This window comes from Corticium candelabrum, chromosome 7, assembly GCF_963422355.1.
Source record: "Corticium candelabrum chromosome 7, ooCorCand1.1, whole genome shotgun sequence".
Classification (NCBI taxonomy): domain Eukaryota; kingdom Metazoa; phylum Porifera; class Homoscleromorpha; order Homosclerophorida; family Plakinidae; genus Corticium; species Corticium candelabrum.
The window spans coordinates 1,744,310-1,769,890 of NC_085091.1; the positions used below are offsets into that span (position 1 = coordinate 1,744,310).

Consider the following 25,581-nt stretch of genomic DNA (forward strand, 5'->3'; position numbering starts at 1 on the left):
GAGTGGGATGGGTTTCACACGTGGAGTTGGTAAACCAACTTGACCCTTAGATTGTTGTGTCATAGATAACTCAATGACATCAATACGCTCCCCATATACAACTCAGGAGCAATCAACCCCTTAGCTAGAAAAGCGTTCAATCGTTTCATCAGCGCTTCCATCTTTGTATATAATGTAGAACTCATTTGTCTAACAGCGCGCAATTTCTTGACACTTCAAGAGACTGCCACACAAACGTGCTTATATATATGTAAAGGTTACATTATTTGTCTAGCAGTACAATTTGTTAGCGGTCCTGACAGAGAATACTTACAGCACACATTTCTATCACCAGGGACAGAATGACGCTATCTTTGCGGTGCACTGCTTTTATAGTTGTCCTGTGCACGTGATGAGTACGTGGGATTTCCTCTAAATTCCCCCAGTTTTCCCAGATTCTCTGGGAATTCCCCATGACCGGTTCTGACTGGTTTTGACCGGATCTAACCGCTTTGACCGGATCTGACTGGTTTTGACCGGACCTAACCGGTTTTGACAGGATCTAACTGGTTTTGACCGGATTACAGATGTGCGCCCTATTTGACAAATGACTTCCCTAGATCTAGACTGTACACTAGTGTATACCATTGAGCACATGTATCTAATAGGTGTTCGCGTCTCGGGCGCAGAGTGAGGGTGCGCGCTCTCGACGAGGGAATATACCGGATAGACAAATGTTAAATGTTAATTAACCATACCCTAGACTCACGGACGGGTGGAGGAGTGAAATACATGGGGTAGGATCACAAAAATAGTTATTTGTATTGGAGAGATACGAGTGAAATACATGGGGTAGGATCACAAAAATAGTTATTTGTATTGGAGAGATACGAGTGAAATACTAGACCACAAAAATAGGCATTTGCATTGGAGAGATCCAAGTGAAATACTAGACCACAAAAAGGCATACAATAAAACAGATTCTTGACAATCTAGAACTTCAAATCAAACGCACCCAGGATTACGTCATTTACTGCATGGCGGGGACTACCCACGTCCCACATGGAGGGTCTCTATCTAGAGCGGGGTGTTGCAGACATAAAACAGATCTTTGGCTTACCTTGACTCTCTGGTCGTCATACACCGACTTATTACATGGATAAATTTCTTTTAGAGACATAGCTAGAGCTAGAGCCTTGCTTTGTACTAGATGTATAAGTAGGAATCAGATAGCAACTAGCAGAAAGTCCTAAAGTGTAGAAACAAAAGAAAACAAAGTAAATCAAAAGGCAGAACGTTCACAAGTGTCCGTCTTGACAAACGTGTACCTTGCGACGTGCGGACATCGATGTTCAAATATCCCGCCTGCTAGGGTGTTCTCAAATCCGGGACCTCCTGTCTCTGTCACGTGAGTTCGTAAAAATGACGAGCAAAGAAGTTCATTCTACGGCGCAACCATCGGTATCATCTACACAGGCGAGGCCTCCTGCGGTGAAAAGCGAACCAGCCACTACAACTACGACGTCGGCGCCCCTTGGGGACACACTGGACGACTTTTATCAACAACTCGAAGACTACACTCCAACAGTAACACCCAACGTTCCTCTCACAATACAAACAAATCACAAACTTCATGTGTAGATTCCTGACGCAGTAACTGGATATTACCTTAGCAGAGCTGGTTTTGAAACAGACGACTCAAGAATGTGAGTACTTCTGTTATTTAGCTAATTAGAGATATCCTTTCTTATTCTACAGTCTATCGTGTGTCTTGTCTTTAGTATCCGTCTCATTTCTCTCGCTGCTCAGAAGTTCGTGTCCGATGTGGTAACAGATGCATTGCAACACGCCAAGATGAGAGGCTCCGGTCAGAGTTCGAAGAAGTCGGGAAAAGACAAGCGATACACGTTGACCATAGAAAACTTAGCTCCAGCTCTATCTGAATATGGTATTCACATAAAGAAGCCGTATTATTTCACGTAGAAGTAGCTTGTGCGAATCAGATGTGATATGACAAGGTGGTAGCTACTAACTGGTGGAATTGTAGGTGGCTTTACAGGTAGTTGATAACAGAAATAGTTGATAGTGTACAGTAGTGGTCTGCATGATATCGGAAAGTGAGATGTTAGGGTGTATACCCATTTGTCCATGTCAAAATGGATCTCTGTGTAGGGATAGTTGTGGCACACTTATACTTAGCCTCGTTATCATTAGACTGCTTTCTTCTCTCCTACTCTCCATCCATTACGTGCTGAAAGCATGCAGTCTGGTGTACTGTACCGAGGCTATAATTTAGACAGATTTATGTTTAATATAAATTAGCAATCAGCTGCTATTGCTAAAAATAAGCAAACTAATCACAGTGCCTTGCTGCTAGAGGGTGTTACAGAATACTGTCTATTGATGTAGCTAAAATATAGGAAAATCAAGTTTGGGGAATTGCTGTTCAAGTGTTGTGCTACTGTTGTGGATTTTCCTTTTCATAAAAAGACATCCAACAGTGCCTTACATGTTTACAGCCATCGTTCTCTTTTTCTTTTTGGCAAATGTATGTTAGGGTGCCGTCTCTTGATTGTTGGACTTTACATGGCATTTGGTGACGGCAGTATTTCTGCTTGTCACCATCTAACCATCCAATGATGGTCCCATTGACTTCTGCAAGTAACTTTGATTGTTCTTTGCTTATCTTCTTTTTTGTTAAGATGGACATGTAGGTTGTTATGGACTTATGGACATCTCGCATAAGGGCAAGCTTTTGAAGTTTTTGCCCCATTCTGATGTTGCTAAGACGTTTACGCTCATTGACCTGTGTAAACAATTGTCCTGCTTCTGTTTCTAGGGTACGAAAAGTAGGCAAATCCACTTGGTGCATTGTTTCATCATGGAAACTTTCACCAAACTTCTTCTCAGCTTTTGACGTTGTGAAGAAGCAGCTCTCAGGATCTTTAGTACCTGTAGTCTTATTAAATTGAAATAACACAAGAGGACCAGATTCTGGCTTAAAGGTCACTCCTTGAAAGCTATATAAGACTTCTTCCTGAGTCAACAGAGCTCGTTTTGCTGATGGCTCTATAGGCATAAATTTTTAAATCAATCATGGGGCTTACTTTCTGATTCTGATGTTTACTTACCATAATTATCATAGACTTCAGATGTACTTGGTCGTCTACAAGATGGTGTACTTGACTGTAGAATTAAAATCAATAGGTTAAACATTAATTAATTAATTAATTAATTAATAGTAGTGGTGAAAGTATGTGTCTGCTCACTGAGAACTCTGTTGCTGGGTATTTGTGAGGAGAATCTGAATGATACAATGACAGTTAGAATCACAAGACGTCCCTACAGTCTATTCCACCCATTGTTTAGTGAAATGTCTTTGATATGTCTAGGTCCTAGTCTTCGCTTTCTTTTGCTAGCTAAGTTGTAGACATACCGGTAATAAACAAAAGCGTAAACAAAAGCCACGCGGTTTCTAGCCGTACACACCAAAAAGATGAAGGCCTAACGACGCAACGCAGATTATTTAATTAGAGAATAGCGAAGTCTAACCATGGGTGGAACACACAGTAGGCTAGACTGCTGTATATGCATGCAGACATGGTATGGGTTTACCCGTGAACAAATAGAAGCTGTAGCTAGACGTCTTGACTAAACATGTGCCTAAAACTTACCTACTACGCTGTTGTCGCAATGATAATGATTACTGACGTTATGTGAGCCTACCATCACGGTAGTTGAATTAATTGCTGACACCTCGCCAGTCCTACACATGCAACTCATCACGATGTGGTAAATCGAATCATGCGAGCAAGAGATTGATTACCTACCCGCGACTCTCTTCACTGCTGTTTTTGTTGGAAGAGGCATCTAGCTCGGTCGTCGACAAACCTTTTGCAGTCACATCTGTATGCAATACATTACATGATGCAGCCGGCCATCACACGTGGACGTCGTCGACTGCAGCTGACGGGTTAACTGCTTACCTGCACTGCCAACAGAGGATGACTCACGTGCCGACATTTCGCGAGATTTGGTCACTTCTAAGGTCTGCTCAGCAGAGCATCGAGACGACTCGGAAAGCCGTCTGTCTGCCATGAGCTCGAGAGCTCACTCTAGGCGCGACTAGACGTCGACTTAAATATGCTAAAAAAACTAATTTCTAAACTGCGAAACGGAAGAGAACGCACAATGATGCCACGTCTACAGCTAAGAGAAGATACACGTTTCTATCCAACTTCAAATTCCCCGCCGCTGATGATCACGTGTCTAGCCGAGTCCCCAGACTCTCTCGCGCTAGCCTTGTCCGGTGCCCGTTTAACAATTCTGAATTGTTTGTTATACGGGCACCGGACAAGACTAGCGCGAGAGAGTCTGGGGACGAGGCTAATCACGTGATGGTGATCCTACTCATTGAAGTGTAATTTCGCAATTACAAATTACTTCTAATGCAACGTCTGTATTACGGTTTTAAATCAAATGAACCCCTTGTTTCGTCAGATGTCAAAACGTTCTAGAACTTACAGTTCCCGTCCTAGAATTCAGTTAAACTAGATACACTACTTTTTAGATTTTAGTATGCATTCCTACCACACTTGTTTGTTTAATTTCTTTCAATATTGTCCATCCACTTTACAAGACATACCCTTTAGCACTACGCGTGTATGTACCAAGACAAAGTGGCACACAACATACGCCTTTTCATTTATTTGAGTATCATGGGAACAGATATCTTGGCTGCAGTCTCCTCACCACACAGAGCACTCACAATAGCAAGAGCAAACTCAAACGAAGTGCCAGGACCACGACTAGTTATGATGTGTCCGTCTGAAACAACTCTCTCCTCACAATACACATAAGCAGCTACAAAAACAGATTCGTATTCGAAACACTTTGTGTGTGACCAATGCTGTAGATTACTTGACAATTTGTCTTTCACCGATGGATGAGAAGTAACTCTCTTGCCTGGAGCAATGTCGTGTGCCAAAAAAGCTGTCGGTCCTGTACACACACACACACACACACACACACACACACACACACACACACGCACACACACACACACACACACACACACACACACACACAGACACACACACAGACAGACAGACACACACACACAGACAGACACACAGACACACAGACACAGACACAGACACACACACACACACACACACACACACACACACACACACACACACACACACATACAGACACACAACACATACAGACACACAACACACACACACACACACACAGACACACACACACACACACACACAGACACACACACACACACACACACACACACACACACACACACACACACACACACACAAGTAATTAACAAACACGTGAAAGTGCGAGTCATCAAATCGACTACCTGCACAAACTGCTGCTAAGACCTTGCCTTCTTTCTCATGAGTTTTGAGAACTTCTTTGACTGTAGCTGACTACAACACATACGATCAGACTGTTTCAAGATGTAACTGCTAAGGTCATTTTGCATGCCTCGGATAGCCTCTTAGCACCTCCATTACCTCCCGGTAGAACAACAGCATCAAATGGTGCCTAAAAATAAATTATCAGGGGTCATTCATTTGTCACAACAATTTCGATCACCAGCGTACAAAGATAGAAAATAGCATTGTAGTGTCTTCATAATTTAACCAATCAGTTGTTATCAAGAAGCACTGTCAACACGTTATTCACATACCAGCTGATACGTACCTATTGGACATCAAAACACGACAGGCTACAACATGCAGCTTACTAGAGCAAAACTCTCAGCCATAATAGAGCTCAAATTCGTCTGTATCAGAACTACCGGTATGCAAAAACGTCTTTGTGTTGCTCCACAATTAAACCACTCTGTTCTGTACACGTTTTGTGCATTTCATTCAAGAAATGACTTAGTAAAAGGACTTTTTGTGGTGGTTGACAAACAAAGTTACAGTTAGGAATGTAGTAGTAAGAATTGAAGGGAGGTAGTTTGTCTTATGTTTGTTAAAGTATTTAGCTGTGTGCTGTACGTGTGTTAGTATGCCCCCAGTGGGAACTGCATTACTGTGTGTGATGCGATAGAAATAAATATTATAATTATTATTGTTATTATTATTATTTATCAAACTTTATGGCTCATGGTCTGACTTGTACTAGTACAGTCAGGCCTCGTTATTCCGATACCCGATAGTCAGACAACCTCACTTCCTGACGAAGGTGTACACATGAAACAATTACATGGTCAGACACTGTGTATTTGCTCCTGATAATCTGACAGCCGCATTAGTCCGACAGAAACCAGCCAGGGATGCCCAAGTTTGACATGGTTGGCATTGAAAATGCAGTGCCAAAAACATACTTGGCACTGGGCATCTATACTTTGACTCAACGAGACACTCCCACGCATACTGGTAAAGTATGTATGTATGTATGTATGTATGTATGTATAACTCGTAAAGTACATATAGTATGTATGTATGACTGGTAAAGTAAGTAAACTATGTATGTATGTATGTATGACTGGTAAAGTAAAGTAGCGTCGTGTGTCACTTATCCAACGTTCACTTATCCGACACGCTGGTTATCCAACAGGTCAAGCTTGTCACGTGGGTGATCACGTGGCTGGTCAGCTGTGTATGTGTAGGTACATGTGCATCCACGTGCATATCAGTTGTTTCTTGAAACAAGTTTGAGAGTGAGTTCAAGTGTTTCTTCTCGTTGTATTCTACATTCATCTACATCTACATTCATTCTACATCTACATTCAGTATACCTAATGTGGAAAAATGACGTATAATATGAACAATAGTTGAGTTCGTAATAGCTTCAGTTATCCAACATTTTCACTTATCCAACAGGGTCCAGTCCCAAGGGGTCGAATAAGTATCACGCAACTGTATGTAAAGTATGTAAAGTATGTATGACAGCCACTGACTGCAGGATCAGAGTCACCAAACCTACATACTCTTGCTTGGCCAGTAGGAATCAATCAGTCACCAGACCTACTTTAATTTACTTGACCAGTACGAATCAATCGTTCTTCGCTTTGACATACTGTATTGACTGTGACATACCCGTACTCCCAGGCGCGAATCCAGATGGGGGTTCAGTGGGTTGCAACCCCGTCTTTTCCAATAGGTGTGGTTCAATAATTTCATATAATTTCATTAGAAAAGAGAAAATTAGTAATGCTATAAATAACTGCTACCAGGTCAACCCCCTCTTTCAAAAATTCCTGGATCTGGGCCTGACTCCGCATTACTACTGTACAATCTTGGCACTGCTCTGGCACTGCAAAAACTGCATTAGCGCATGTGCAGCGCCATAGCGCCAGATGGCACCCCTGAGGTCCAGCAGGACACGTGTGTTTGTGGGTCGGAATAATGAAGTCTGACTGTATCTATGTAGTTTTTCTCAACGTTAGTGTAAGTTATCAGACCACCTTAATGACAAATTTTACAGCTACCTCATTAATTAACTAAGTGAAGGTGTACATTGATATAAACACACGCACACACGCACACACGCGCGCACACACACACACACACACAGACACACACACAAACACACACACACACACACACACACACACACACACACACACACACACAATCAACGAACCTTGTGCATTGCGGCATCCAGACTAGTGTCCGGTACTATACGAACGTTTCTGCTGCAAAGAACAGGTTCCGAGCCGTCCAGTCCTGCCACCGTTACTTCAATCTGCAAGACAACAATCACATGTAGACGATCTTTCTAGATCTCTCTTCATCCACGAATGTCTTACTCCTCCTCTTCTCATGACGTCAGCAGATATGACTGTTTCCATTTCCTCAGCTCCTTCTGCTAGTATAAGCAATGCTCTTCGTACCGACATATTGCAACCTCTGATCAAAAGAGCGCATTTATCCGGGAACTAAAGCTAAGGGTCTGGAACACGAGGCTTATGATGGTTAGTTGATTTTAATTACTAGTAGAGCGACGTCAAACCCTTCTACCGTAACGACGGTGACTGTGAGTGCCATCCCTAATAACGAAGAATTACTAAAGTCTCTGATCAGTAACAATTTGAAGCCCTGATAAAAAATTTCACATCCAGACCCTATCTGCTTCCGAAAAAATATTTGCTGTTTTTTACGTAAGCGAGGCTGCATGAACGTTGTGGTTACAAAGTTAACCTAGGTTAGCTAGTTACGTCAACAAATTTGGAAAGAGGAGTGACTTCGTAACTAGGTAGTACATTTCAATTGTCTTGATCACGATCGCAAAACGACGACTACCTATACCAGGCCTCTAGGCGTAATCTAAACTACTACGAAGTTTGCATGTTTACTTCCATGACAGCTAGGGTTTCAACGAATACGTATTGTATATCTAAGACTCGGCGTTTCAGTAGACGATCCGAAAACTCCATTGGACGTGTTATTCACGAAGGCGAGGCGCCTACGGATACCGTACAACTAGTTATATTAATTAAATTGTTTCAAAACGCGTCTGAGAAGCGAAATAATTAGCTAGTGGTGTGATCACGTGTTATCTCATGCTAAGCAAATCAATCTAACTAGAGAAATGTCTACTAATTAGCTAACCAAGACGTGGAAGGTTTCTATGTGGAAATCCTAGCATTTGATGTTTTTTATAGACAACACAACCGTACAGTACGTTTGAAGGTTTGATCGGTACATGCAGAGTAATGATATTCGATAAGATAAGTGCTTCCTGTACATCTAGCATGTTTCAGAGAATGCAACCCACATCCTATGACACTAACGCTAAATTTGTCTGTGTTTGTCACCTAGAAAGTGTAACTGTGCAATCCGGATGTTTGAGTTCATGTGGGAAGAGACCGGATGCCGGGCATTTTTGACTTTCCTCTTACCAATGCAAGCAAGTGCTAGACTCTAGGAGAAAGGACAAATCGTTGAACCACGTCACTGTTAGTGTCCTATGCTATCAGGGCTCCTGGCCTCTAGACACACTAGCCGGAGTTCTAATTAATTAATGAGTTTGAGAGTGAAAACAGGCTAAATCCAATCTGCTTGCAAACCTTATGAGTGAGGTAATTTCCCTAACAACAAATAGGGTCACGAAAACAACATACTATTTACGTAACTAAATGACTAGATGGCTTTCAGTTTACCTGTTTCTCCATGGTTTGCGGTTGGTCTTCGTCGTACATTTCTAGTTACACGCAGCTAGAGCTATTATGATTTGCCTTTTGTGGAACCCTACACGGGCTAGGTCGGGGAATGCAATGGGATTAGATGCAAACTGTAACATAACATCTGGCCCACTTGGTAATCTGTTCTTGGTAAGTTTCACCCCTCACTTCCGATACTTCCTGAACGGACTTTGACACTGTACTGCACGCGCTAGTTATGTACTGCAAGTGATTACATTATGCGTAATGACTATGATTAATAAATGTAAATATATATAATTAATTAATTAGAGCGACTTCATGTCACGTGATCTCACTCGTCCTTACTACTCTGCAAGTTGAATGCGTTTCGGCCAGATCTTCGGCTCATAGACGTACGAGTGCAAGCTATAACGAGTAGACAGACTATCTACAGTCCATTTGTCCAGATCAAGGTAAGTGTCGACGTCTGCTGTTTTTGACTCTTTACAGCTACTAGAGAGTAGGTGGCAGAAATCTGTTTCAAGCAAATTCGTATTCTGCAGGTCTTCAGCTTGATAGATACAAGCGTGTGAGTCCTAACTGTAGAGACGACGATTTAGCAACGAGATCGAACTGGTCTACCCGGAAACGGTAGAGTGACGCGTTCACGTTCTCTCTAACCGGATGGAAGATAGTGCAGATCAAGATCGAGCAGGGAGACGAGTGCAAAGCGAGAAAACCGAGAGTCGCAGAATTAGGGCGGAATATTGGTCAGGAAGTAGAGCAGTAGGCGACAGAACTGACGGCAGTAATATTCAAGATCGACAAGGGCACTCTACTATTGAGGTTTCACGAGGCTCATATAGGGGTGACGGTTGCGCACGACCTCTGAGCTACAGTGATCCAACCGTCAAAGCCGAGAGTCCATCCCAGGTGAGATTGCTCCGCTTGTCCGTGGTGGCATTATGCCATAATTATTCTAACACAACAGGTTACCCTTTCGATGGCAAAGGTTGAAGAACAAGTGTCGACCATGCAGGAAGTCCCCTTGAAGATGGAACGGTTGTTAAAGAAGCTTGATTACGAAGGAGCTATACGTGAACGAGAAGTTTCAGACATGGCAAGAGAATTGTTAGAGGCAAATGCTCAGTTGCAGCAATGCAGGGCACAATTGGAAGCCAGTCGTCTGCAAACCGAATGCCTTGTGATAACTAACCAATATTTGCATTGCCATATCGACGAATTAAGGATGGACAAAAAGAAATTAGAGGACATCCTGACAGAGCAAGAATCGGAATTTTCAAGGTTACACATAAGCCAAGCAACACTGGACAGTAGTGATCAAGAAATTCGAGATCAACTAAGTGACATGCAACAGCAGTTTACCCAATTGGAAATAAAAATGGACAAGCGGCTAGACAGACAAGATACATCATCACATTACTCGTCAGTCCACTTGGTATCCTCATTGCAGGTATCCGATACGAGCCTGGAAGGAGAGAGACTAATTGTAGGTGGCGACAAACAATGGCTACTGTTTATGGAATCATCTGATGAGGAGACCAGTGAATCTACATCCATCATCATTTGATAGTAAACAAGGGCCAATAAAGCCTTGTCTTCATGGTTACGAAGGAAACTCACCGACCAGCGCTGTTTGAAAACGGAATCAATAGACTTACCTTGTCCACTAGAGTGGTGGCAACTTGTGCTGTTACATGTTAGGCTTGTCGACATTCTAACTGTCAAAACGTGAACACTGAATGCAGTGCAGGCTGTTCAGATCGTGGCTATCTGGTATGTGACAGTGACATCAGAAATCTGTCAACTGGCCCTACAGAATGGTCATATAGTGACCATTACACCAAGTACTGAATACTCAATTGGCTTGAGATACATGAATGTAATGGTCTGAACTGAACTGTTATGTGAGCATGCACACATGAATACACTAGTATAGAGAAGTAGCTGTAGGAAAGTGTAGCATCTTGTTAGAAACTTGATAGTGTGTAATATAGGGATGTATTTCACTTGTGGTTATTGTTCAGGAAATAATAAAGGTGTAGACAGCAGTTAGTAATTAACACTTTTTAAATTATAGAGTCTCTAGATAATGATTACCAATCTAAATGGCTTTCCAATTAGAGTATAAGAAATAGTTATGGCTCTACAACGCGCCTCACTTAGAGGAGTACTTAGACATAGGGCTCATTGTAGAAATTGAATGTAAGGTACTACACCACTAGAAAAAAGGAAAACGTGTTGTAGGTGCACCCTAACCTGTGCTTTGCAAATCTTCAAAATAAGCCTCAATTACCATCTAGGAAATGTTACAGGATACAGTAATGAGGCGCCATCTAAGCAATCAAGACCTATTGTTACTTGTTTTGCAACAATTGTAATTAGCTAGGCGCCTCTAAAAAACAATTTTGTTTCCAAAAGGCGCTCCTAGGCCGTGTTTCCACTAGCTGCACCTTATACTAGTTTAGCTTAATTAATTAACGCGTTTAAAAACTAAAGCAGTTCAAGAAAGTGACTGTTTCCACTAGGAACTAGCACATCCGGGATGTGCAAAGCAAACCCTCTAGGAATGCCATATTTTGAAGTATTGGGCTGCTCTGTCGCCAAGTCAGAGTACTGTTGCTTGTCACTGATTCAGCGTCTGTTAGTAGGAATTTGCATGATGAGTACAGGACACCGTCTTCTCTTTCTTTGCAGCTGCTGATTTCTTTAATTAATTAATGACCCGTACATCTTTTATTAATTAAGGCAATCCTATCCCAGCAAAATACCCTGAAAGAAGAAATTTGTGCGGGAGAAAAAATTGTACTTTTTCTAGAAACATCACTACTTGTGCGGAATTAATTTGTGCGACAATAAGGCCATGCGCAATAGGATCACGCGCAAGGGAAAAATATGTGTGGAATTCATTTTGTGTGATGGGCTTGTGATCGTACAAAATCGCACGAAATTTTTCTCCCGCACAAATTTCTTCTTTCAATATCCATCAAAATGGCATTGGAAACGCGCCCTTAGTAAATGATTGCAACTCCAGGTGGCGCTTCAGTAAGAGGGGTGTTTTAATTAGAATAATTACGGCAGCCCTCCTCCTTTCTTACTTCCAGACGGTGGGAGAAGAGATACAAGACAACTTTCCTGGACCAAACAAGTTACATCACACCTCACTAATCTTCACGGATCTCTGTTGTTGTTGTTGTTATTGTTGTTGTTGTTGTATTGTGTGTATCTATTCACATGATATTACTTCCAAAGGAGGCGTGTCAATATTTGCGTGGGTGCACTGGCCTTTTCAAAGGTATGGCGATTGCGTTATGCAGCAAAGATTCTCGTTGTTGCAGATATCTACAGAGAGCAGGCAATTTTTTAGCCAATCACTATTTGGCCGTTGGTCTAGTGCTAGCTGTCTTGTTTGGTTCGACTCTGTCTGCACCTGGCGCTTTCTTCGCTTCAATTCATTTCCAGTATGTCTGCATTCCCGCTATATTTCTCATAACCGGACTCAAACTGAAGGCGGATGATCTTAGAGACGCCTTGAAAGCGTGGAGGGCGTGGATTTGGGGAACAGTGAGCATCATGTTGGTCACGCCCATTGCTGGTATCAAACTGTCATCATTACTGCCCGTAAACAGCAACATTACGGCTAACGGAAGTTTTCTGACTGAAGAGACGGCTATTGGATTTCCTGAATTTAGAATTGGTTTTCAGGTATTTTGTGTGGCTCCATGCACTATTTCAGCAGGTATCATAATGGTGTCACAATTGAATGGAAACTCTGCTCTCGCAGTCCTGCTCACTGTTGTCACAAACACTCTCAGCGTTTTTACCATGTCTCCTCTTCTTTCTCTTCTAGCATCGTTCAATTCTGATGGAAGTTTGAGTATTGGAAGCGTCGTTCTTAAATTGTTATTGACAGTATTGGTGCCCATTATTGTGGGAAAAGCTTTCAGGTTAGTGCAACGAGTGAGACAGGTTGTCACAAGGTTTGACACGTTGCTTAAGTTTGTCAGCATGTCTCTACTCATTCTTATCCCATGGATGAAAATCAGCAATGCAAAACAGTCTGGCAGTTTTAGTAGTATTTCTGTGGTCAACATTGTTTCGATTATCGGATTTGCTGTTGCATTGCATTTCTCATTTCTTATTATCAACACAATGGCGTCTTTTCTTTTTGTTTTGTCTAAAGAAGCACGGAAGGCTATCATTATTCTTGCTAGCCAGAAGACTCTGGCAATCGCTTTGTCTGTTTTGTCGTATTTGCCTGCGTCTGTTGGAGACAAAGGTTTACTGACCATTCCTGTTATCATATCTCACATGTCACAGATTATTGTTGATGCATTCATTGTATCACTGTGGCTGCGATACGAATCAGACAAACACAAGACGACAGACAAAATGGAAATGAGAATAATAGAGGAACAAATGGAAAGTGAAACTTTGGTGGATGAAGAGGAGACAAGATTTATTGCTGAAGAGGAGATAGAAAAAGTAGTAGACAGTAAATGGGTATAAAACAAAAACAATGTACGTATGTGACCTAAAGATGATCAAAGGACAGTACAGAGACTCAGTGGTGGATAGAATAGAAAATTATTTCATGAAAGCATAAGATTGTACACATGATCACCAGTTCCCTAGATACCTGCACACATATCATAGTGGCACTGCTACTTGAATTGAGACTATTGTATTCTACACAGGGGCGTAGCTCAAGGGTTTCCAGAGGGGTTTCCAAATCTTACGAGCTTGATATCTGTAGTGAATATGATAATAGCATAAACGTTTCACACAACTTCAAAATTGTAAACTAAGTCATTTAGCTGTCTAGCTCAGTGTCCCACGTGTCTTCTGGTGAATCAGTATCCAGTACAAAAGTGTTAGCTAGTTCACTGTCTGAGTATGGCTCTCCAAAGTTTGGGAGAATAATCTTTCTCGGGTTCCTGGCAGAAAATAAGCGGATCACGTCCAAGTGTGACAACTTCCTGTTGTAATGGACATGCAGCATGACAAGTCCGTTGAATCGGATCTGCGACATGGATGCCCGGAGAGATGTCTTGACGCGATTGAGAGCACTTATAGACCGCTCGCACTCACAGGACGTCACAGGCCAGGTGCAGACAAGGCGCAATAGCCTCGACACAGTTGGAATTAGTGGATTACCCATTGCCAAACGCAACGCTTCTGCTACAGTAGCGGGGTGCTCTGAAATGGGCAGTGATTTCAGTATGGCAATCCACAAGTCAATTTCTGCAGACAGCGCATCCAAGTTCGGACTCGCAGTAGGAAAATCACTTTGATATGCCTTTCCAAATTCAAGAATATCTGCTTTGGCTGAAGCATCACGTAGCAAAATCGTCGGCATAAATGACATTCCTTTCATAGCTAGTTGTTGAAGGTTTCCAAACCGGATATTCATTTGCGAAATAATGTCATCTAGTAGCGGTATACTCACGTTCAGGCGATAGTAGTCAACTGGCGTTTGCGCTGGAATGTTCCCACGGTACGTCTGCCTACTGCAATATCTTGGGAGACTCTCTTGCACTCCAGTCTTCAGACACAAAGCCTGAACGTCTGTCCACCATTCACCATGCCTGTCGTTGATGTTAGGCTTTGAATTGCAGCCATCAATTTTGATGTTATCACAAATGTTGCAAGAAATCGGAACTGGGTTAGGTTATTGTGGAGAGATGTAGCAGAGGAGGAGCTAGTAGCGTTCCATGTAACTGTTCCACCCCTGTTTCTGCTGATTGTCTCCAACGTCGTTAAAACAGCTGGATAAAGCTCAGCAAACACGACAAGGGCTTCATGTCGCGCTACCCACCTTGTTTTGCACAAATCAACCAACTTTTTCTTTGAGTCGCCACCCTCTCCTTGACGCCATTCATGAACTATCTCAGCCATAGCATGAGCACGCTTTGGTGAATATTTGAAAAAGATGTTGACGTCTAACAATGATGACCACATAGACTGGATGAAAGGCAGTTTGCTTAGCCTTATTATACACAGGTTGAGACAATGTGCACTGCAATGGAGGTACAGCGCTTTTGGGCATTCTGCAGTTACTCTGCTTGCACAACCCTGCAAAGGTCCAGCCATATTCCCTGCACCGTCGTAGCCTTGTCCACGAAGCTTCTCTTTTGGCTGCAAGCCCATTTCCGTCATTGTGGTCAGTAGCAGATTAGCTAAAGCTAGCCCGGTGGTGCCATCAGAGCAACAGAGAAATTCAGCCAACTCTTCACGAATGAGTCCAGACTCATCAACGAAACGAAGAACCAGGGGCAACTGTTCTTGGTTGCTGGCATCAGCAGATTCGTCTGCACACACTGAGAAAAATGGTGCTTTTCTGACATCTCTCAATATGTCTTCTTGTATAACCTTCCCACAGCACTCAATCAACTCGTTCTGTATTGTTGGGCTCAGGTAAGACGCACGTAGTCCTCGAGCAGACTGAGACATATGGAAGTCCCTCAACAAGTGTTCATCACCTGCGTCCACACGAAAACGCAATAGAGCTAGAAAGTTTCCAGGATTACATGCTAACTGTTCGTTGGGGTCCCAAGTAAATCCTTTCTCTCTGTGGCCACGCAAAGAAATGTTCTGGCGTCCACAAAACTCTACAGTCTTGATCAAGGCACAAAGCTTGGCTATATTTTCCTGTTTTTGCTTACTCCCTTGGTCTACGACAAGCTGAAGAATATTTGCCTGACCATGTCTCCTGGTTGCAATGAAATGGCTGGCCCTGGTACAGCAGACCTTATGACATTCCTGTTGGTCATGCTTTCTAAGGGTCTCAGACGCTTTGGTGAACTTTACCATTGCTTGTTTGCAGAGCTGGCCTGTTGATTGATCAGTGCTGAAAAGTGCACAAGGTAGACAATATCCACCATTTTGGCTTGGAGAATAAACTAGCCAGTTATACTTTTCAAGCCATTGTAATTGAAAATAGCGCTTGGTATCTCGCCCACTCTTCTTCTCTTGCCGAGGAGGAAACGGAAAGTGGCTGTCTGGAACAAAATGACCCAACAGCAAGGAGAGCTTTGTATCATCCTGCAGTTTGTTTGGATCTACCAGTTCTCCAACATCGTTTCCTACGACATCATACGATACACTATTTATTACTGTACAGCCGCCGACTGCAGTACACTCACTAATCGCTCTGCAGGCTTCAGCAGGATCACGTTCATCCCCATTGACAAATGCAAGCACTTCAACACGATCGCTTACATGATCCCCGCTGCCACCAGATCCAGTGACTTCTATACTGAGGTCTGCAGTTTCATATGCTTCACTTGTCATTGGGTTCAGTTCCAAATTGATGGAATGCGACGATGCCCGCTCAGAATCTACACTCTCTTGAGTGGGGTCCCCGCCTCGAGATCTCTTTCTAGCAGCTTCAAAGAGAGCACTGATGGTCAGTTGGTCTTTAGAACGCCTCTTCATTGTCCACAGTCACTTTCGGAAATTCCCTCTCTTCACGTGTCAGGAGACTAGGAAAGGTGCCCGCCACGTGCAAAGTTGGAACACTAGCGCGCGTTAGGCGTGCCTTGACGTCCCTGCCGGTCACGGAGCGTATGTAGGGTGTACAGTACACCACAGGAATCACTGCCGAATCTATATCAAAAACTGTACGGGAGAAGGTGTGACGTAAGACAATGAGTTGATATTAGACGGCTGTTGCTTGGGGGGTTTCCAGACCCCCTGGAAACCTCTTGAGCTACGCTACTGCTACACATCTTACTTCTTGAACAATAGTGAAAGTGACAATACATCACACATAAGATATTATGATGTTTTGTAAACAAAAGCTACACTCCGTTACAGCTAGTAGTTTACAGAACTAGCTGTAAAACAGTGTAATAGAGTGTAGCTTCTGTTTACAAACTGTTGAAACATCATATCATATGTATAGTAATGGATTGTCACTTGTTACTATTGTTCAGGGAAAAGGTGTAGAATACAGTTTTAATAGTCTCAATAGTGCAGAAATCTAGGGAACTGGTGACCCGGAAAACACATCACTGTGATTGTTTGTCACCTGTCTGATGATATCTGTGCGAGGGCACACACATCACTACTCAGGAAGACACATATCACTGTGAAACCTCTACCATACAAACATTTCTACAGTTCTGTCATTTATATTTCAATCTGCAACAAAAACAAAGCATTTCTAGATATTTACAAATTGCATAGTCTCGAGTAGCCAGACCCTATAGACTCGAGCTCAGTCCTCCTTCATTAGGCTGCTACACCATGTGCGCTAGCTGTCATGTGTGCATAGGACCACGTGTGGTGTGGTTGTTCACCCAAAAGTGTGGGTATGACAAGGCGGAAAAGGGTCTGGACATGTGAGGCTAGATTTCGTCAGAGCGGTAGACTTTGGATCTTGTGTACCCTGTGCTACAGTTACAGCTAGTTGCTGTAATAGGATGTAATTAGATTATACACTTGTATAAGTAGTGATCATATATCACAATACAATCAGTCCTATAGTATGGCGTGCTACCAATGCCAAAACAATTGCTGCAGCACTAATACTCAGCATTAATATAATGAGAAAAGACATTGTGTATAATGCATTATGCATAATGCATTGTGTAAAATGCTTTTTGTATAATGCTTTTTATATAAAATGCCTAGTGAATAATGCAGCACTAATACGCAGCACTAATACGCAGCACTAATACGCAGCACTAATACGCAGCACTAATACGCAGCACTAATACGCAGCACTAATACGCAGCACTAATACGCAGCACTAATACGCAGCACTAATACACAGCACTAACATAATGGTCCGAAACGCGAGGCATTATCACACAAGACTGCACTAATACGCAGCACTAACATAATGCATTATGATATGATATTGGACCGAACTGCGAGGTCTCCGGGCGCGCAAGAAGGCCTGGTTGTTGATTCGGTGCTGAACCGCATGTACAGTACACTGTTTGAAGATGAGGATCTCAACCTGTTTCCTCGGGTACGTATGCAAGACTGATGTTGTCTACCTTTACTGGACACGTCGCAAGCTCTTTGTACATGTATCACTTTCTCTAGACTTGTAGCTACTGAGCGCATCACCAGGTAGCCGGTCAAGCGAGCTGCTAGACTACGGACCGCTCTAGTAGGCGAGTCCCTCTTCATGTTCTCTGACGAAAACTAGGAATGAGCAGTTACGTGAAGGGTAGACCACCCGACCTAGTTGACGTGTACGTGCACGTCATGCACTAGTCACTAGCAGAGGGAATTGACTGCATTCTGCTCTCTGCAGTGCACGTTCCAAGCACAATCGACTGGCTGCTCCGTCTCTACAACTGCACGAACTAAGTTTCCTAATTTAATGCTGGCTTGGATGGCATATTCAACGCAAATCTACGGATTGGCAGGAGAATTTTTTTCAAGGCAAGTTGCGCAGTTTTTGTTATCAGTTTTTATTAGCTTCAAGGTATTCTAAACTGTACTTAATGAGTAATAATTAATGAAGTGACTGCCTGCCAAGCCAAAGCTTGTTATAGTATATTAGGATGTAGCTTAATAAAGATATCAGATCAACAGACTTTCGTAGTGTGTATTTACTTGTAACATTATTTACAGTAATACAGTTCAGTCACAGTTATACCTGACCTACCATGGGTGCAAATTTCATTATAGCTGACCTACCATGGGTGCTAATTTCATTATAACTGATTTACCATGGGTGCTAATTTCATTATAACTGACCTACCACGGGTGCTAATTTCAAAGTGGTTTAATTGGCTTGACTGTTCACATGTCCTCTCTTAACTTTGAATATATGCATATTATTTCTCACACATGGAATGGAAATTGGTAGACCGAACATAGACAAAATGGATTTTCTACAATAGGAGGAAAGATGAAAAATTTGAATACAAAATATTTGCAATAATGGCATTAATTAATAAGCAAAGTACTGCTGGCCTTTTGGCCTCTTTAACTTATAAATGCAACCCCTGATGACACTTCTGAAAGATACTGCTGTGAGTGTGCTCAAGAAGCCTGAATGTTTAAATTAACTTAAATTAAACTAATGAAAAAGCAAACAGATGTGCTCTAAAGCAACTATCAAGAACTACAGCAAAACCTCTTAATTTAACACCTTTTCAATTTCCCGCTTACTACTAAGTCAAGTGCCACAGCTGAGTGCAATTAGTTATGTCAGTTAGATTACGCCAAAACCACCGAGGCCAAACTCCAAAGCCATGGTAAAAGTAGTCTGGAACGAATCATAATCCTCATGTACTACTGGGAGATAAAGAGCTGGTATGCACGTCGAAGCCATTGGCATGGTTGCTGTTCTATCACCGTCTTCTAAATACTGCACTGAAATTAAAGTAGATGGTGGTAGCTGCTGAACAGTTTCAACTGCAGCTGCATACTGCAGGATAGTTGCCATGTTGGAAATTAGTCTATCAAGTTTGATAGTGTAGTATTGCACTTACGGTTTTGGACAACAATTTCTTTGTCGTTACTTAAGAATTGCTGGGAAAATATCTCGGCTCTTGCCTGTGCTTCTGTCGCTGTCCTATTAATATTCAGTATTTCTTGCATTCTAAGAAGGTAGGGTTTATGTCAGAAGAACACCTGAAAGTATGTAGACTAAAAGCTCACTTCTCCAATGTCAAGTGTGTTTCTTGGAACACAAGAAGATACGGCATACATTGTCTTTTGGACTATCTCAGTATGTAGATACGCATGAGACGAACTCGAAGTGATGGGTACGCGCGAGAAGGGGTCAAATGCGTGAGAGTTGAAATATCTAGATGGGCCTAGCAGGGGCGGCGGAGCGAGTTGAAAGTTGAGGGGGCTGAAAGGGTAAACATTACAGAAAGCAGAAATTCTACAGCATAAAGTTGATAAAGTTGGGGGGGGCTCTAGCCCCCCCATCCCCCCCGGCTCCGCCGCCCCTGGGCCTAGGCTAGTGCTTGCTCAATCTCATAATGCTAAAGATACTCAACTGAACTTGTGTGAAGTTTGCTAATGCCTCGCAGTTCGGTCCAATATCACAATGCATTATGCGTAGTGTGATAATGCCTCGCGTTTCGGACCATTATGTTAGAGCTGCGTACTAGTGCTGCGTATTAGTGCTGCGTATTAGTGCTGCGTATTAGTGCTGCGTATTAGTGCTGCGTATTAGTGCTGCATTATTCACTAGGCATTTTATATAAAAAGCATTATACAAAAAGCATTATATACAATGCATTATGCATAATGCATTATACACAATGTTTTTCTCACTATATTAGTGCTGAGTATTAGTGCTGCAGCAATTGTTTTGGCATTGGTAGCACGCCATACTATAGTGTATGTCTAAAGAGCACATTGCATGTTACATGGTGACACGAGTGGAGCTACACGCAGCCGAGAGAAGAGAGATAAACGAGCGAAATGGTTGAACAAGTGGAATTCCCGTTGCAACTAGCTGAAGAAGCACACATAGAAGCAGCTCGTCCACTCAGATTGCAGAGCAGGATACCGCTCCCAAAGCCACTAGTCGTGAGGGGAAACATATCCCAATCGTGGCGCGAATTTCGACAGATTTGGAATTCATACGAGATCCTGGCCAACCTCAAACTACCAGTTATGAAGGAGCACAGGATCGCTACATTCATAACGTGCATAGGACAAGATGCTCTTAGAATATACAATGCACTGCCATTTGCAAACGATGCGGACAAGAGGGACCTGGATAAAGTTCTTGAAGAAATGGAGAAGTATTGCCTCGGGGAAACTAATGTCCTCTATGAACGTTTCCGTTTCAACCAGAAAGCTCAAAGAGAGGGTGAGTCTTTTGATCAATTCTTGACAGACCTCAAAGAATTGGCCAAGACGTGTCAATTCGGACAGATGCATGATGAGCTACCGAGAGACAAAATAGTAGTAGGTGTTAGCTAAAGACGACACATTGAGAAAACAACTACTACAGAAAAAGGAACTTACGCTAGCGACATGTGTATCAGTCTGTCGAGCATGCGAAACGACAGCTGCACATATGAAGGAGATGGGCAACAATGAAACGCAACAGGTTCATGCATTCAGAGCCAAACAGAAGAGCTTTGGCAAGCAACGCAGACAATTGCCACGTGCAGAAATGTCAACACACAAGGAATGCAAATATTGTGGTAAGGACCACAAGTGGGGCAAACAGCACTGTGCTGCGTATGGGAAGTTATGCAAAAAATGCAATAAGCAGAATCATTTTGCACAGATGTGCAGGTCAAGTGCGAAATCCGGAACAAAGCAAGCAGCCGTCCACATGATGCGATATGATTCCGACAGCATGTATGAAGACAGCAGTGATGATCAACTCTGGAGCAAACAGCAAGTAGTGACATTAACGTTGACGCCGCGTGATGACGAAATCAACGTGTTAGATGGCAGAAGATATGACGTTGACAGTTGATGAAACGCCTATCCGATTTCAGATTGATACAGGTGCCACATGCAATGTCATCAGGAGACAAGATATTCCACATAGAAGATTGAATGACTTGCAGCAGACAACACAAACACTTACTCAATACAGTGGAGCAGAGATTAGACCACTTGGGAAGTGCATACTGCGTGTCAAAAATCAGAAGAATGCGCAAACCTATGATGTTCAGTTTGTTGTGGTGGATAATGCAGCTACTACATCCATATTAGGAGCTCAGACATCACAAGCCATGAGTCTAATCAAAGTGGACTATGACAACATCCAGATGATACAAGAGACTGAACAGCCACAGGGGAGAGTCACATGGAGACAAACCATGCTCACGAAAGAAGTGATTACTCAAAAATATGCTGAAGTATTTGAAGGAGAACTTGGCACACTTCCAGGAGTAACACATTTGGACATCGACCCCATGATACAGCCAGTGAAACAGCCACTGAGATGACTTCCAATTGCCATGAAAGACAGATTGAAAGCAGAGTTGCAGAGACTTGAACGCTTAGAGATTATACAGAAAGAAGAGGCACCCACAGATTGGATCTCAAGTTTAGTAGTGGTGAAGAAGCAGAATGGGAAGCTACGAGTCTGTATAGACCCACAACCACTCAACAAAGCATTAAAACGAAGTCAGTATCAAATGCCGATACTAGATGACATTCTACCAGAGCTATCAAAAGCAAAAATTTTCAGCGTGTTAGATGTGAAGAATGGCTATTGGCATGTCCGACTTGATGAACCCTCCAGCAAGCTTACGACATTCAACACACCATATGGGAGATACCGCTGGAATAGATTGCCATTTGGGATCACGCCAGCACCGGAAATTTTTCAAAGGGCACTTGACAATGCAATTCATGGACTTGCCGGAATATACACGATTGCAGACGATATTTTAGTAGTTGGCAGTGGCACAACACATGATGAAGCAAGGAAAGATCATGATGAGAATTTGCTACGACTACTACAGCGATGCAGGAATCAAGGAATAAAGTTGAACAAAGACAAATGCTACATTGCAACACAGAAGGTAGCCTACATGGGACACGTGCTTACGTCTCAAGGGATTAAGCCGGATGATGACAAGATAGAAGCAATAGTGAAGATGCCACCACCACAGGATGTATAGGGAGTGAGGCGATTCATTGGTATGACCAACTACTTATCAAAGTTCATGCTACACCTGTCCGACCTCCTCGACCCACTCCGTCAGCTAACTAAACAACACATCCAGTGGGAATGGACTGATGTCCAGGAAATAGCATTCAATGACATCAAGAGAACAGTAACAGCAACACCTGTACTCAGGTACTTTGATCCCAAGGACGAAACAACTATACAGTGTGATGCATCTCAAACAGGACTAGGAGCTGTATTGATGCAATCAGGTCAACCAGTAGCATACACCAGCAGGACTTTAACTGACACTGAGCAACAATATGCTCAGATAGAGAAAGAAATTCTAGCAATTGTGTTCGGAATGGAGAAGTTCAACACGTACACCTATGGAAGAATAATCAAAGTAGAAACGGATCACAAACCACTCGAGACGATCCACAGAAAACCATTGCACACAGCACCGAAGAGGTTGCAGAGGATGCTTATGCGTTGCAAAAGTACAGTTTTACCATAGAATACAAACAAGGGAAACAGATGGTATTAGCAGACACATTGTCCAGAGCCTACCTACAACACACACCACGAGACTGTGAACGCATAGAAGTATTCCAAGTAAAACATAACTTGGCAAAAGAGTGTGAACAAATAGATATGCTACAAGATGTTCAGGTGTCACAAGTGAGACTAGCTGATATCAGAAATGCCACAAAGACAGACACGGCCATGCAGCAGCTGAAACAGACGATTCTACAAGGATGGCCCGACAACAAACATACACTACCAGGATCCATTGCTGAATTTTTCAATGTGAGAGATGAACTAGTCATACAGGATGATATCATTCTCAGAGGAAACAGAGTTGTGGTACCAAGAAGTTACCGCCCAGATATGCTACAGCGGATTCACACATCACACATTGGAGTGAATGGATGCTTGAGGAGAGCCAGGGAGTCATTATACTGGCCAGGGATAACAGCCGAAGTAAAAAACCATGTTAGCCGATGTCACATATGCCGGACCTATGAAACTAGGCAAACAAAAGAAAAGTTGCAAACTCATGAGATTCCAGACAGGCCATGGGCCAAAGTTGGAGTAGATTTATTTACATTCCAAGGACGTGAATATCTACTCACAATGGACTATTATAGCAACTATTGGGAGACGGACAGATTGTTAACTACTACTTCAGAAGAAGTTGTCAAAAAGCTGAAAACACACTATGCTCGATATGGAATACCCGACATACTGATATCAGATAATGGTCCTCAATTCTCTTCCAGCTACTTTCGAATATTTATGAGGAAATGGGACATTACACACAAGACCAGCAGTCCGGGGTATCCACAGTCGAATGGCAAAGTCGAAAACAACATCAAAACAGCGAAAAACCTCATGAAGAAAGCTTATCGAGCAAATGCAGATCCATGGCTGGCGATCTTAGATTTTCGAAACACCCCTACACAAGGTATGACCACTAGTCCAGTCCAAAGGCTGATGAGTCGCAGGACTAGAACACTACTGACGACAGCAACATCATTATTGAAGCCCAAGGTCACTCAAGAATTTGAAGCTCTCAGACAATCTAAAGAACGACAAAAGAAATACTATGACAGAACAGCTAGAGACCTACCTGAATTAAAAGAACACCAAACTGTAAGAATTTAACCGTTTGGAAGGTCTCAAGAATGGCAACAAGCTAAAGTGATTAAACAGCTACCCAACCGATCTTACAACGTTGAGGCAGCCAATGGAAGAACCTACAGAAGAAATCGAGTTCATCTCAGAGAATCAAAGGAGACGTTTTGCAAACAGCCAATTGGAGATAGTATGACTGAGCTAGAACTACCCACCAAGCAAACAACACCATCAAAGAAGACTCAAGAAACAACAGCCCCTCCAAGCAAACCAATACCTCAGAAGACAGTTACTACCAGAAGAGGCAGAACAATCAACAAGCCAGTCTATCTAAAAGACTATGTTTTAAAGTAGAAAGAAACTGTTATGTTCTGTTTTGCTTTAGCAGTAATGTAGAGTTGAGATTGTTCCAAGAGTATAGAAGCATGCTAAAAAAAAGGAAAAGGGATTTAATAGGATGTAATTAGATTATACACTTGTATAAGTAGTGATCATATATCACAATACAATCAGTCCTATAGTGTATGTCTAAAGAGCACATTGCATGTTACAGTTGCTATGCTAATTGCTAGCCTTGGCTGTTATAGGTTTTAATGGGTTTTAAAATGAATAAATGCATGCATCTGTGCCTTAATTAATTAATTTGTAACTAAAAATTTCTTATAGGTAAGTCTGACACTACACCGCTCAGCTGTAGCAGACTTAATTAATTAAGGGTTACACTCACTAGCCATACGCAGGCCACGCCCACTAGCTACGCCCCTGCTATGGCTGTACCACCGGCGTGGTGTGGGGGTGAGTGAGTGTGGTGGGTGGTGATGGTCGTGGTGGGGATGGGGTGTAGAGGATGGGGTGTAGAGGATGGGGTGTAGAGGATGGGGTGTAGAGAATGGGGTGTAGAGGATGGGGTGGGGATCGAGGCTATAGCCCCCAAACATTTTGGGCTTGTCACTTCACTTCAAGCAGAACTATAATTTTTAGTTAACTTTGTTGTCGATCGCCAACATACTACTCTGAGATTAAGTGGACTGTTACTGTCTAGTAGCTAAAAATCTGTGACAATACACATCGTAACTTCAGTATGATAAAACCAGTGTCGAGAAGTCGTGGACACTTAGTTATACAGTGCGCATGACCATCACTTATTTGAGACATCACTATCTGGCAATGGCAGAGTCAAAGAAGAACGCATCAAAAAGGCATGCAGGAGCTTAGCCATCTATTCTTTTTCAAGTAAGTCTAGTTAATTAAT

The 25,581-nt window shown here is 42.5% G+C and overlaps 9 protein-coding genes across 11 annotated transcripts; 5 read left to right on the forward strand and 4 right to left on the reverse strand.

Moving 5' to 3' along the window:
• The first annotated feature begins 1,392 nt into the window (after positions 1-1,392).
• On the forward strand, positions 1,393-2,011 carry LOC134182157 (transcription initiation factor TFIID subunit 10-like). The gene is made up of 3 exons (XM_062649521.1): positions 1,393-1,566; positions 1,621-1,685; positions 1,761-2,011. Exons 1-3 carry the CDS (start codon positions 1,402-1,404, stop codon positions 1,960-1,962), a joined length of 432 nt encoding a protein of 143 aa, XP_062505505.1. The 5' UTR covers positions 1,393-1,401; the 3' UTR covers positions 1,963-2,011.
• Positions 2,012-2,273: 262 nt separating this feature from the next.
• Positions 2,274-4,241, reverse strand: LOC134182340 (uncharacterized). 2 transcript variants are annotated; one of them, XM_062649742.1, is made up of 7 exons: positions 4,203-4,241; positions 3,966-4,115; positions 3,810-3,885; positions 3,654-3,745; positions 3,249-3,283; positions 3,111-3,165; positions 2,274-3,048 (listed from the first exon to the last, which is right to left on the reverse strand). In XM_062649742.1, exons 2-7 carry the CDS (start codon positions 4,075-4,077, stop codon positions 2,438-2,440), a joined length of 981 nt encoding a protein of 326 aa, XP_062505726.1. In that variant the 5' UTR covers positions 4,078-4,115; positions 4,203-4,241; the 3' UTR covers positions 2,274-2,437. The 2 variants fall into 2 exon arrangements, with proteins under 2 accessions (XP_062505726.1, XP_062505725.1); XM_062649741.1 differs by having other exon boundaries at positions 3,966-4,227.
• Positions 4,242-4,389: 148 nt separating this feature from the next.
• Positions 4,390-7,920, reverse strand: LOC134182107 (Parkinson disease protein 7-like). 2 transcript variants are annotated; one of them, XM_062649445.1, is made up of 6 exons: positions 7,769-7,916; positions 7,603-7,704; positions 5,491-5,550; positions 5,363-5,432; positions 4,900-4,980; positions 4,390-4,842 (listed from the first exon to the last, which is right to left on the reverse strand). In XM_062649445.1, exons 1-6 carry the CDS (start codon positions 7,856-7,858, stop codon positions 4,685-4,687), a joined length of 561 nt encoding a protein of 186 aa, XP_062505429.1. In that variant the 5' UTR covers positions 7,859-7,916; the 3' UTR covers positions 4,390-4,684. The 2 variants fall into 2 exon arrangements, with proteins under 2 accessions (XP_062505429.1, XP_062505428.1); XM_062649444.1 differs by having other exon boundaries at positions 4,390-4,980; positions 7,769-7,920.
• A 1,554-nt stretch (positions 7,921-9,474) lies between these two features.
• Positions 9,475-11,196, forward strand: LOC134182469 (uncharacterized). The gene is made up of 3 exons (XM_062649872.1): positions 9,475-9,576; positions 9,667-10,036; positions 10,095-11,196. Exons 2-3 carry the CDS (start codon positions 9,788-9,790, stop codon positions 10,692-10,694), a joined length of 849 nt encoding a protein of 282 aa, XP_062505856.1. The 5' UTR covers positions 9,475-9,576; positions 9,667-9,787; the 3' UTR covers positions 10,695-11,196.
• Positions 11,197-12,413: 1,217 nt separating this feature from the next.
• Positions 12,414-13,633, forward strand: LOC134182681 (uncharacterized). The gene has a single exon (XM_062650110.1). The coding sequence runs from the start codon at positions 12,422-12,424 to the stop codon at positions 13,631-13,633; it is 1,212 nt and encodes a 403-aa protein (XP_062506094.1). The 5' UTR covers positions 12,414-12,421.
• LOC134182682 (uncharacterized) lies at positions 13,529-14,712 on the reverse strand. The gene has a single exon (XM_062650111.1). The coding sequence runs from the start codon at positions 14,535-14,537 to the stop codon at positions 13,938-13,940; it is 600 nt and encodes a 199-aa protein (XP_062506095.1). The 5' UTR covers positions 14,538-14,712; the 3' UTR covers positions 13,529-13,937.
• On the reverse strand, positions 14,672-16,827 carry LOC134182411 (52 kDa repressor of the inhibitor of the protein kinase-like). Its single transcript, XM_062649811.1, has 2 exons — positions 16,270-16,827; positions 14,672-16,209 (listed from the first exon to the last, which is right to left on the reverse strand). Exons 1-2 carry the CDS (start codon positions 16,559-16,561, stop codon positions 14,672-14,674), a joined length of 1,830 nt encoding a protein of 609 aa, XP_062505795.1. The 5' UTR covers positions 16,562-16,827.
• Positions 16,828-20,197: 3,370 nt separating this feature from the next.
• LOC134182730 (uncharacterized) lies at positions 20,198-21,038 on the forward strand. The gene has a single exon (XM_062650166.1). The coding sequence runs from the start codon at positions 20,531-20,533 to the stop codon at positions 21,035-21,037; it is 507 nt and encodes a 168-aa protein (XP_062506150.1). The 5' UTR covers positions 20,198-20,530; the 3' UTR covers position 21,038.
• Positions 21,039-23,228: 2,190 nt separating this feature from the next.
• On the forward strand, positions 23,229-24,359 carry LOC134182182 (uncharacterized protein K02A2.6-like). Its single transcript, XM_062649550.1, has one exon. The coding sequence runs from the start codon at positions 23,229-23,231 to the stop codon at positions 24,357-24,359; it is 1,131 nt and encodes a 376-aa protein (XP_062505534.1).
• The last annotated feature ends 1,222 nt before the right edge of the window (positions 24,360-25,581 follow it).

Bases quoted from the DNA above. Each gene is read 5' to 3' on its own strand.
- LOC134182340 (XM_062649742.1), bottom strand. From the start codon at position 4,077: ATGGCAGACAGACGGCTTTCCGAGTCGTCTCGATGCTCTGCTGAGCAG. The intron at 3,746-3,809 runs GTAGGTAATCAA...TTGCATGTGTAG, and splicing joins AGCAGTGAAGAGAGTCGCGG to GACTGGCGAGGTGTCAGCAA. The intron at 3,166-3,248 runs GTGAGCAGACAC...TTAATTCTACAG, and splicing joins ACCCAGCAACAGAGTTCTCA to TCAAGTACACCATCTTGTAG.
- LOC134182682 (XM_062650111.1), bottom strand. From the start codon at position 14,537: ATGAATATCCGGTTTGGAAACCTTCAACAACTAGCTATGAAAGGAATG.
- LOC134182157 (XM_062649521.1), top strand. From the start codon at position 1,402: ATGACGAGCAAAGAAGTTCATTCTACGGCGCAACCATCGGTATCATCT. The intron at 1,567-1,620 runs GTAACACCCAAC...CTTCATGTGTAG, and splicing joins TCGAAGACTACACTCCAACA to ATTCCTGACGCAGTAACTGG. The intron at 1,686-1,760 runs GTGAGTACTTCT...TCTTGTCTTTAG, and splicing joins GAAACAGACGACTCAAGAAT to TATCCGTCTCATTTCTCTCG.
- LOC134182411 (XM_062649811.1), bottom strand. From the start codon at position 16,561: ATGAAGAGGCGTTCTAAAGACCAACTGACCATCAGTGCTCTCTTTGAA. The intron at 16,210-16,269 runs GTGAGTGTACTG...ATGATGTCGTAG, and splicing joins TGAAGCCTGCAGAGCGATTA to GAAACGATGTTGGAGAACTG.
- LOC134182182 (XM_062649550.1), top strand. From the start codon at position 23,229: ATGGTATTAGCAGACACATTGTCCAGAGCCTACCTACAACACACACCA.
- LOC134182107 (XM_062649444.1), bottom strand. From the start codon at position 7,858: ATGTCGGTACGAAGAGCATTGCTTATACTAGCAGAAGGAGCTGAGGAA. The intron at 7,705-7,768 runs GTAAGACATTCG...GTTGTCTTGCAG, and splicing joins ACGTCATGAGAAGAGGAGGA to ATTGAAGTAACGGTGGCAGG. The intron at 5,433-5,490 runs GCATGCAAAATG...TATGTGTTGTAG, and splicing joins GTGCTAAGAGGCTATCCGAG to TCAGCTACAGTCAAAGAAGT.
- LOC134182469 (XM_062649872.1), top strand. From the start codon at position 9,788: ATGGAAGATAGTGCAGATCAAGATCGAGCAGGGAGACGAGTGCAAAGC. The intron at 10,037-10,094 runs GTGAGATTGCTC...CTAACACAACAG, and splicing joins AAGCCGAGAGTCCATCCCAG to GTTACCCTTTCGATGGCAAA.
- LOC134182681 (XM_062650110.1), top strand. From the start codon at position 12,422: ATGGCGATTGCGTTATGCAGCAAAGATTCTCGTTGTTGCAGATATCTA.
- LOC134182730 (XM_062650166.1), top strand. From the start codon at position 20,531: ATGGTTGAACAAGTGGAATTCCCGTTGCAACTAGCTGAAGAAGCACAC.